This window comes from Dendronephthya gigantea, unplaced genomic scaffold (genome assembly GCF_004324835.1).
Source record: "Dendronephthya gigantea isolate DGI-Jeju-01 unplaced genomic scaffold, DenGig_1.0 000787F, whole genome shotgun sequence".
NCBI lineage: Eukaryota > Metazoa > Cnidaria > Anthozoa > Malacalcyonacea > Nephtheidae > Dendronephthya > Dendronephthya gigantea.
The window spans coordinates 7716-19682 of NW_021163797.1; the positions used below are offsets into that span (position 1 = coordinate 7716).

Here is an 11967-nt window from a genome sequence, read left to right on the forward strand (position 1 = left end):
CGATTCTCGCAAGGAGCTACCGGTTGTACCTGCACAGTAGAAGGCTCTAAAAAATAAATAAAATTAATATACTTAACTATTATACATACCCATACAATTTATGTTGCATTGTATTTCCCACTGTCACTCTATATTTTTATTCCTTGAAAAGAGTACACATACTGCAAATGTGGAATACCTGCAGTGGGTCTGACATTGACAACAACCATTTCTTGACGATCAAGCATCTTCTTTATGGCTTCATTTCTTGGTTGCTTTTGCAGCATAGAATTCATGGGATCTGGTGTCATATCTACCAACTCCTTGTATGCCTCATCCACCTGATCACTTTCGGCACTTAGCATTGTCTTGTACAAGTCTTCAACATATTCTAATAAATGTAAAGAATGACATTATTTTTTTATTTCACCCTGTACAGTGAAATGAAGGTTAAACAACACATATATTCAACCTGGTAATTCTGCCCCAGGCCCTATACTATGTATCATTAGACATGGCAACCAAATTACATGTATGAAAATTATTTTACCAAAGTTCTGTTAGACACGAACTTTTCGAACAGTGGCTTCTCCATTTTTAGTGCAAAGTTTGAGAAACTTTGCAGTATTGTGATGAGTGGCGAAAATTCAAACGAGTCAGTAAGTCAGTCAGACAGTCAGTCAGTCAGTCAGTCAGTCATAGTGTAAACTTTACGGGGGGTAGGTTGATTTATGCGTATAGTAACTTTTTGTGTATGATCAGTAATTTAAGGTTTATAAATCAGTTTAACATGCTTTATTTATTAATGCACTATACCCGTTCTGCAAAGTTCACCAAAATATTGAGGGATTTTGGCGGTTACTGTAAATTTTGAAGCATTGCTTTTCCGCGGTTTGGGTTTTGTTTTAAAGGGATTTGCAAAAATTACCCCCCGGAACACCCGATTCTTTCTTACACGTCGCAACTGCGCATGTGCCGTCGAGACTTGAACATTATTCACGATGTAAAGAAACGAGGAGCGACGAGCATTGCTTCAAAACATTCCGGGCGTAAAAATCGAGCAAATCTTTGAGAATCTACGCACTTTATCAACTTATGTTATGAATTACGAGCATTCAATTCAACACAAATATAATTTGGAAGGTTTATTCCATAAATAGAGCTAAGAGGTTAGGAAGAAACGACGCTGTGTTGTTTAATATGTATTGATAGACTCTTACACGAATGTATATTATGTCGATAGCAAGTCGATACCTGATATTCTGCATACAGTACATAAATGATACTATACAAAACGGACATTTTGTGCAGTAATCAAATCATTTTGGAGGTATACAGTATTGATTATAAGTATATTGTTTTGTATCGATTTTACGCGTCGAAGTATCCACATCATATACATAATATGCACCGCGGTTTATTTACATTATTTACAACGCAACTATTTTGGCTATTCTTATGAAATGACGGATAAATTGGTGCCGTCATATAAATGTAGTGAATGTAGTCACAGTTGTTTGACGAAGAAAAGAGACTACACTGAGAAAATCGCGCCCGGTTTGGCCGGTTTACATGGGCAACTAAAATTAGCTATAATTTAATAGTGACAGTATCCGCGGCTAACGTCATTTGAGTACTTTGAGTAATTTCCTTTTGATTAATGTTTAACCTAGTTCGTTATATTTTTACAGGCATAAGTCAAAATGTTTATGTTGGGACAAACGTCTGGTTGCTTAGGTATTACAGGGCATGAAAACTTTGCACTATTCTTGGATCCCTAGTTATGATTATATCTATTGCGGAGGTGGCAGTTCCATATTTTAATATTATGAACAATCTTCCCGAAACACATACAATGCCAAACTTATTGTATGGATTTGTTTAAAGAAATAACTTAACTTGTGATATGAAAAATATAAGGTATAAATATAGAAGAATACAATTTGTATAATAATAGATGAAAACCCTCCTTCTAATGAGTTTTGGTCAAGATCATATTACACAAATAATGAATTTTTGCTATCTTCCCAAAGCAGATCCAGACCCTAGAGGGGATTAATAGGTGACCGATCAGGGATAATGGGAAAAAGTCAAACGCACCTTTTGACAACATATTTTAATTTTAGTGCTTTCAATCTTTTGCATTTTATTCACTAGTTTTTTAATTTGCTATCTTTTATATATAATAGAGCTATTAGTATGTAGTAAGATATTTTTACTTAGGACCTTGGAGGAAAATATGTTTTGCAGAGCCTTGACCTCTTAAGAATTTTTGGTTTTGGCTGTGCATACAAATACACATTACAAATAAACCAAAAAATTAATACATGGGCATTTCTTTTTTTACACTGTTTTTATCTATTTGGAATTTTCAGTTTTAAAAAATGTGCACAAACTTCAAATAATGATTTCTGACCAGTGAGCTTTTTGTATTACTGCATTTAGTCAAGTTCATGTAAATGTCCTGACAGTCAAAGGTCATTAATGCCTGGAAAAAATTATAATCACTATAATACATGGTTCTGATTCCTAAAACACTATTAGTTCATTATTAAATTGAATTCTGTTAATAAAAGCAGATGATTTGCTACTCAATTATATATTACCTCTATACCTTCATTTTTTTAAAGCCACTCCTTGCTCCAGCTACCAATAAGAAATTGTCAAAACATCCAACATTACTACCTGGTGAGAAGATTTTGCTGCAGCAAGATGCAATATGTGTTGAAACATATCTCTCTCCTGTGGAAGGAACGTTGCATCTTACAACATTTAGAGTTATATTCAGTGGTTCATCACCGGTATGTTTACTTTGCTCAAACCTGAATTTGTCTTTGGCCTAATTTTTTAAACAGTTTAACCAATAATACTTATTCCTGGTCTTGTGCCATTTAAATTCTGTAAAATCGAGTTTTTAAATGTTCTTAATTTTCAAAAATTAAATTTAAAAAAACAGCCTTTTGCAAAGCAGCCTTTTGTAATAATTTTGTACATTGTTGACTTAAAATATAGCGGATTTAGTAACATATGAATACAAATTTTTCCTTACCAACTATGATAAGTACTACCGAATACCAAATGGAATACAAGCTGATGCATAAAAAATGTTTAGTTGTCCCCAATGAATATTGTATAGGAAGCCAATAATTGTCAAAGTTCTACTCATTTTATCAAGTGTGGTATACTAGAACACATATTGGGTCCAAGCTTGTTGTAAGCATTCCAGTTTTCTGTTGCAATTTTGCAATGGTCATGGAACCGGTAATACCATTTTCCTTCAGGATGTAGAAGACGAGGCCATTGGTGGTGACCACCATACATCCCTTGTATCCAAGAAAAATAGCAGTCAGTTTGGGAAAAAGAAAGGGTTTTCAGATACACTTGAGAGGTTTAGAGAAAAAGCACAGCATTTCCAAAAGAACTTGCAACATTCAAAATCATGGTAAAGTAACAGTCATGCAAAAGATAGTTTTTTTATAAAGTGCATGGGGTAATCATCACCTGTCTTAAACTTGCTCTATAATGAGCCAGTGATGCCCTTAACTCATAATGTGCCCCTGGTCTAAACATTATACGGCTGATTCATATTCGTCGAGTAGCAAATTGTTTGGAGCGGATCGCCCACCAGTTTTCACAAGACCGAGTAATATATATAAGACAAAGATATATAAATCATTCTCTGGGTTATTCTTCGTAAATTAAGGCCAAGGTTTTTTCTTCTATTTTCAGTCGCACGTTAAGATCGACTTACAAGGGAAAGTCACAATTTACATTGAACAGATCACATGAAAATAACGTCGTTCAAACTTCCTGTGGAGAAAATTTAGACGACAATTGTAAGTTGATTTCTCTACAGCCCGTAGACACACCGGAATCCGATGAAACAGAGAAAGGTAAACAGATGCTGCACGCATACAACCTTATATCTCATCTACTTATTTTTTCATTCGGACTATTTCATATCGGGTAAGGTGGCTTGTTCACGACAATTCGATATGATCATTTTGGCCGCTTTAAAGAAAGTGTACTAAATAATAACCAATCCTAACCATTCAACTCTATCTTATTTCTCCGCCCTATAGATTTAGTCAAGAGTATTTGTAAGTGCTCTGCGAGATTTATTTTCGGACTTAGTTAATTCAAATGTGCGGTACAGACGATTCGAACTTAAACGCTTGGATATCAAGCAAGCTGTTTCAGCTGGAAATCTAAAGGTTATATAAAAAACCTATATATTCTGAACAAGTCCATCAAAGTCCGTTATTAAATAGTTTTGGAAAACTCTGGTACCAGTGGACGTGATGTCGATTCCAGAATCGTTGACCTAAAAAACATTCTGACACTCACATGTACTGGTCTTACAATTTCGAAAGAAACTATGTGGTATAAAGCCCGTTTTCCAATAGGCAATTTATTCGTGCAGATTGATAAAAAGTAGAAAGCGATTCTTCTTTTTCGCGGCAAATTTTTTCGCAAACTAATCACCGCACCGCATTTCAGATATCGCATCGCGCAAATAAATTCGCCTGGTGGAAAACAGGCTTAAGGCCCACACACACTGGGCGCAACGCAACGCGAATTTTTGGGGTTTTTTTAAGCAAAATAATTCAATTCTGGAGGGAAATTTTGAGAGCTATGGGCCCCAGACATGTCAAAGTATGCTATCCTTCAGTAATTATCAAGAATATCATAACATGATCAAACTTGCTTTTGCTGTTTTTTGTTGCTTTTGAAACCTCAGAAATTCGTAAAAATCGCGTAGCGTTGGCGGACCGTGTCAGTGAATAGGGACCTTAAGCATGTAGGACGGTAACACGACGACGGCAGCTATCAATACAATGCTTCATTGAAAAGAAATGAATTATTAATTAGCTATGGGAGTTTTAGGCGCGTGATCTACGTTCTGTTTACAACGGCAAAACGTCGTTTATTACGTCCTATGTAGAACGTCTGCATTTCAGGACCCAGTGAGCGCCACCTCGAATTAGCTCTATAGAATTGTCCCTAAAAACGTAAACACAATGTTTTCAACGTCTTAAATCTCATTAAACTGGTACACTAATATACAACAACGCTTTATCATAACATTAATTCAAAGGAGTATTCCAACCACGTCGTCGTCGTGTTGCCGTCCTACATGCTTAAGGTCCCTAATATCGGCCTAAAACGTTTGCATATGTACGCGTGATTTTCATTTATACTTTCACAGATCTTGTTCAACATGACATCATCGTATCTATTCCATGTACAAATGTTTACGATATTCACAAACTACCTAAGAACTCACTCGTGAAGGACCCGAGATTTTTTGGGTTTGGTGATGGCATTGAGCTCATGTGCAGTACTCTGCAGGTTTATAAGGTAAAGTGATTACCTTCTCTGGCGCTTTGCCTCTATATGAAAAAGCGTAGATGGCACCTTCTCTTTCACAGAATATGTATAATCAGAAGTATTACTAGGGATAGTTTTTCCAAAATGAACGCGTCATGCACACGCCATCACACTTGCCGCACGGATGGCTTCCTGGATTTCTTACCATTTCTGTTGTGTTTGGTAATATTTAATAGAGTACTGAACTTAACAATAAAACCTGACAACACAATCAATTTGAACAATATCATATTTCACTTGTCTCTTAATCAAATTGTTACCTACTATACGGGCAATTACGATGCCTCTAATGATTTATGTCCTATATATAGTCGTATATAAATAGACATATTATAGTTTTAAAAGTTCTCAAGGTGAACTTATATGATATAGATAACAGACTATAGCAGAGCACGCCCTGATAGGTAGAGTGAATCTGACCTCTTCATTGAGATGACCTAGGTACTGCTACAGGCTACAGAGAGGTCCATATCAATTTCTAACGGTGAATTTTGATAATCCTTTCATCTTATATAGTTTTGTCTTCCACAAGGTTCTGATTACAATGCGGATAAACTCGCCGCAATATTTTCAAAGTATACAAAACACCTGGTAAGTTTTTTTTTATCAATCATTTAATAAGGTTTGCTAAGGGCGATAATATTCGCGTACAAATGCACGAGCAAACAAAACTTGGCAAGGAAAATTTGTCAAGGAAAATTCGTCCGTCTCTACGGGGCTTTATACTAGATTGCATGTAGACTATTTTTTGCTAAATTATATTACTGCACAGTTATCCGGTTGATTAACGAACCGAAATTTCTATTCTTATACATTTAAGCAGCAATGCAACTTAATTCAGCACGGGTTTTTTTCTTTTACTTTTTTGCTCTGATTAATTATGCTTTCTGCATGATCGAAACTATAGATGTGATACTGTAATTGGGGGGGGATACATATTCGTATATCCTTTTGTCTGACAGATCTCTTTTGTATATGTATGCGCGTTTTCAAAAGAAATCCGTTGGGCAGAACATCATATAAAAAAATTATCACCACCCCTTCCCCGAATTATCGCCCTAGTTTCGACCCTGCATGCTTTATTTATTTAGTATAGTGTAGTTTTCCGACAACACTCACAACTGCATGCTGAAGTTTGATTACCATTTTTGATACAGCCAGTTTTATGTACATGTACTGACGTAGGAAATAAAATCGGTAAAGAAACGTTCTTTATAATTGTCGAAAATTTCCTGACAAGGAAAAAAAAAAGCGTTTTCCTTAATCTCGTGCTAAAACCTTTACTCGCTACGAACCGTTAAACAACCATTAAAATGTGAGCTAGGCTTCAGTTTTGATATTCTGAATATAAAATATATAAACTTTGTACATGTAGGCTCAAGACATAAAATTGAAATACAGTACTGATCAGTACTGAGTATTCAAACACCTCTTTTTGGCCCTCACAAAAAAGCATGACTATTTTTAGATTCTAGAGCGTCATATTATGCACTCCCTAGCAGTTTTAGGAATTAATTGGTCACTCGCAAGCAGATTTATGACCAAAGATGTGGCATTTACCACTTCTTTTTTTAAAATTCAATTAAAATTCAATTCATGACTGTATTAATTTGATTGCTAGAACTTTTTCACTTTTCCCGAATAATCAGGCCTTTTAGTGCAAAGAACAGTTTTTAAGTGCATAAATTTTTAAATGAGTATAAAACATTAAATATTCAAAACCTGACAACGTGGGTCTTTTAGTGTTGTAAATTACCACGTGCAGATATTGACTGAGATTAAGAGAACCTATTCCAAATACTTGTAGACAAGGCATACTTAAAAAGTGTTGGACATAAATTTTTAAAATGCTTAAATGTTTTGTTATTTTTTTGACCGGCCATAATTTGATCGACAATGAAAACTATACACATCTTACTGGCCCTATTCGATCTTTATTCAAAAATACAAACACTTTACTATTCATTCTTCCTAAAACATCGATATTCTCACAAATATATCCTCCCAATTAAACAATAAACTTAAAAAGGTAGTAAATGGCACTTGTTAGGTTAAAAATGTACTTCCGGTTTAAAATAGTAAGTTAAAATAACTGCTGAACAGTGCGAAAAATCTCGCTCTGGAACATGTAATATTTTATACAAATTGCTTTTGTTTTAAAGTAGATATGAGGATTTTCATGAGGGCTGTAAAAACAGTGTTTGAATACTTTTAATCAGTAATGTAGCTATGTCGTATGAATTTTTTTCCTGTCGAACAATTTTATGTATACTCGTGCAACTTTAGGGTTTTGAAAAACTCACTCGTGAGTAGTGCATGGCCTGAAAGTTTTATCAGGAACAACAATCGTATACTTGTAATATACATGTAGTATTATGTAGTATTTGAATTTAATCGCAGGGATTACCTTCCTAATATCCGCACTATAACCACGATCGCACTTGTCAGCTACCTTTGTAGCTCAATAGGAAGAGCATTGCATGCACCGGTGTCACGATCTCAGTCCTCCCCGGTTCTGAGTACTCTCCTTGTAACAAGTGCGCATGTGCAGCCTGGGAGGATAACTGAGCACGTAGCACGGCGGGCTCAGTTCTCCCCCAATCTTAACGATCCCTCAAAAAACTGGATAAATATTAAAGCAAAGAAAACTGTTTGGGTAACAGGTAGCGTTGTTAAAATGTGTCACGCAAGGATTTCTTGTAATTGTGGGTAATTTTCTGTTGTATAAGATGAAATGAGCACAAATTTTCCTTATTTTAACCGTTTTTTGTGACTTGTGACTCCGCAGGAAGCCTAGCATGTTTGTTGATGATTAATCATTCAATTTTCAATCGTCTGTCTCATTCATCCCCTTCATTAGCCTCATAAAACATCAGTCAGTCTCACCCATCCCCTTTGCCCAATATCAGTCGATCTCACTCGTGATCTGATATGTACTAGTTAATAAGTTGTTCAAAAATAATCAATTACCTGCACGAAAAAGTTTTAATGCACTTAGCTACACACTCTGCAGACTTATTACTTATGGGCATTGCAAAGGCTTCTGGCTTGAATTCAGTTGTGTCTGATTTCCACTCGAAATTAAGGCCCTTTGATCCTTATACCTTGTAGTAGTTTAGGGCTAATGCTTCTTGCGAGCAGAACCTAATTTGAACTGGCTTGCATTAAGTTCAGCTCATGATGAGCATCTAAACCGGCCTGAAATGTTACGCCACATCACGTCATCATGCAAACGCCTCTCACGACGACAATCGCATTCGTATATCCTACTTAAAACTTTAATATTTCATTGCCGATGTGATCATCCTAGCTACGGCCTTGTTTTTCTGGAAATGTGAGGCAGAAACAATGTACTCCCAGCCAAAGAAAGGTATACAAATATGCTGAAGAAAATGTAATGTTCATCAGGACTTTTCCTGGTGTAGCGTTGATTGATTTCTGATTAATTATTGATTATGAATTATTTAATATTATCATGCTAAATTGCTAAATCGAGTAACAGTAATGGTTATGGTGCTTGTGAATAGTGTATAAATCTATACCATGAATCTAAACGTATATTTTTGCACCCTTTCAAAATATTTATATATGTTTAAAAACATCGGTCACATATTGATCTGGAGGTATGCGATAGTTATTGTATAATTACATAAATCTGTTATCTGTGCATGCATGTGTTTCGTTTAAAAATTTAAAAATTTAGTTAAAAAATACCTTTTGCATGAAATCAATGCGATTTTGCTCTAAGAACGCATATAAAACATCAGGGGTCGGTTGTATCAAGCCTGTTTAGTATAGAAAACAAGTCTATCGTTTTATTCAACAAGCAAACTAACCTTAATACAAAGATACTGTTTACAACTATATATATTCAATGTTGGATATCTTGTCACGTTGCCTTTGCTTGCATGCTAAACCCAACATTGCCAAGGGGATGGGGGGAGAATATCCCATGAAACAAGTAAGTTAATCGGAATGAAATGAAAATTATACTTCACCAACAGTGTTATTAACAGGTTTTGTCCATGATTGTATGGTGTTATTTAAATTTTACTTATCTTAAGCTAAACGGGCGTGATATACAACCGGTCCCTGCTGCTAACGTAACAACTAGCACCAGCAAAAAATTCCTCCAGCCCATCTAACCGTTTAGCAAACTTCTTATTCTTTATCAAATGCCTCTGATTACTGGGGCCGGTCGTACGAAAGCTGGATAGATCACGATCCACCGGATGATGTTTTTCAAACGCTCAAAAATTGGCTATTGTTTGGTATAACGTGGGTTAACCTTAGTATTCCAAAATTGAGGATTCGCTTTAATAATTGTTCACTGAAAATCTGTAGTTTCACTGCTTTTCGGACATTTTTATAACGCTTGAAAAAGTCACTCCTTCATTTATAACGCTACCCAGCCTTCATACAACAAGGCCCCGATCTATTTACATGGATCTCATGCATCTGAGGTCGGTTGTAGGAAAGTTGAATAGCGTTATCCAACGGATAGTGTTTTTCAATCGCTCTAAACTGCCCGTTGTTCAGTATAACCTGGATTTAACCTCAGCATTTTCAACTTGGGAGTTCTCCTCTTTCATAACTATTAGCTCAAATCTGTAAATGCATTGCTCTTTGAGAAAGCTATATGGCATGTGCAATCTCGTAACGAAATTCCTAATATAAAGAAGAAAGTCTTTTGTGACTTTATAAACAGAAGATTCCTTCGTTATTTTAGTCGCCTTCTAAATGGTTTGCAATCGCATATAGAGAAGCAATATCTCACACGCGTTCGTGTGATATTTTATATTCAAGAACATCACAGAATTTTTATGATTTTGAAGGTAAGCGGGTGTGGTATAAGCTGCCTTTATCAGATTTGTTACAAGATGTGTTATTTTTACGTGTGTATGTCATATCGACAGCAAATTCTGAACTGTGTTGATCCTTTACTATCGTTTTAATGCACCATATGTATATATTTTGTTTTTGTTTATGTTCACATTTAGTCGAGTTTCGACGCCTGGGTTTGCTGACATTGGATTGTTGGAGAGAATATTGTAAGCGTTCGTTATCAAGAAATTATTTTCAACCATCTACTTTCAATAGTTTAATGATTTACTTTCCATGCATATAAGATAATAGAACTAAACAATGATAAACAGATTTTGCTCTTGCCTTCTTGGGGAATTCGGGGGGCTGGCTGCACAATTAACCGAAAATATTTAGATTTCCGACTCTCTGAAATTCCTTTATATGCGTTTTTGACCGTTGACAATAGTTAACTAGGAAGCTTAATCAAGTTTTACTCTTTTTAGTGCAAAGTTTCTGTGAAACTTTGCAGTATTGTGGTGAGTGGCGAAAATTCACATCAGACAGTCAGACAGTCAATCAGTCATAGTGTAAACTCCGGGGGGCGGAGTGTTTTTATGCGTATAGTACATTACCAGAAATTTGGGACAAGATGGCGTCTTGCATTCGGATAAAAACAAACATGGCGGCCAAATTTCATGCGAAACAATATGGCTTAATCACAAAACTTTAAATTACGCTTCCTATGTGTGTTTTTTCTTGGTTCGGAGTTCGAATTCTGTAAATCGCTCAGAAAGGAAGAGTTATAACAAAAAATATTCACTCACTTGCAAATCCTCGAGGTTCCTGAGTGCGATTTATATACAAGTCCAATTTGAATGATTCGGCTATATAAAGCATAGTAATATCGGTAAACATGCTCTACAATCTGGTCAAATACACCACTTTCCTTTTGGACGATGCAAAGTTCGGAGTTGGAAATGTCTTTAGTTGTGATATAGCTACCGATAAACTCATAAATATCTTCGTATTTTTTACCGCCACGGTTCCCACAGCGTTTGAAATTTCATAATTCTTCAGTGTGTTAAGCATCCGGCCATATACATTTGAAGAAAGAAAGAAATTTTCTCCGCCATGTAAAGAAAGGCTTCTAAACTTTCGAGCAGCCATGTTTTTTTCTAAACTTAATTTAAATCTAGTTCACAGTTTAAAAGCGAAAAAGAGCCCAAAAATTGCGTAATATTGCGCTCTGGAGAGTCATAAATGGCCATGAACAAGTGGCGCCTTGGCGCGCGCAAATTCAAAAATCAAATATGTCTGACATTCTGGAAAGTTACAAGAAGCTTCATATCGACTGGAAGCTGAAGTTAAGTACTGAAGGGCCTTTAACGTATGTAAATCGGCAAGTTGATTCAAGGAGGCAGATTTTATTTACTCTAGATATTCCATGGGGGTTGCTCCAATTTTGGAACTCGCTTCTAAACGTCACTTCCGTAGATATTCGATATGTAAATTATATTGATTTCCTCAATGCAAGTGTTGTGGACGGATGGTTTACTATTAAACGCGACTGCGAACGTATAGAAAAGTTGCTTCGGAAACAAGCTAGCTATGTCAAAACTACTATTCAAAAGGCCAAAGGAAGGAAGAAGAAAGAGTTGGAACACAATGTTTACAGAATCAGTGTTCAAAGAGGAGAGATTGAGTCAGCAGAAGAGTACAAATTACAGGCAAGCCAATGCAGTCAAGAATTTGAACAGTACAAGAAGAACTACCCTGATTTAGAAAATGCGA

The 11967-nt window shown here is 35.8% G+C and overlaps 1 protein-coding gene across 1 annotated transcript; it reads left to right on the plus strand.

Moving 5' to 3' along the window:
* Window positions 1-493: 493 nt before the first annotated feature.
* LOC114544433 lies at window positions 494-10498 on the plus strand. The gene is made up of 9 exons (XM_028563080.1): window positions 494-511; window positions 2610-2780; window positions 3261-3421; window positions 3709-3872; window positions 5189-5340; window positions 5887-5961; window positions 8681-8740; window positions 10100-10205; window positions 10371-10498. The coding sequence occupies exons 1-9, from the start codon at window positions 494-496 to the stop codon at window positions 10496-10498; spliced, it is 1035 nt and encodes a 344-aa protein (XP_028418881.1).
* The last annotated feature ends 1469 nt before the right edge of the window (window positions 10499-11967 follow it).

What these genes read in the sequence shown, in the direction of transcription:
- LOC114544433 (XM_028563080.1), top strand. An exon ending in TATTCAGTGGTTCATCACCG is followed by an intron (nt 2,781 to 3,260) that starts GTATGTTTACTT and finishes ATTTTCCTTCAG; the next exon opens with GATGTAGAAGACGAGGCCAT. An exon ending in GTACTCCCAGCCAAAGAAAG is followed by an intron (nt 8,741 to 10,099) that starts GTATACAAATAT and finishes TCGTTATTTTAG; the next exon opens with TCGCCTTCTAAATGGTTTGC.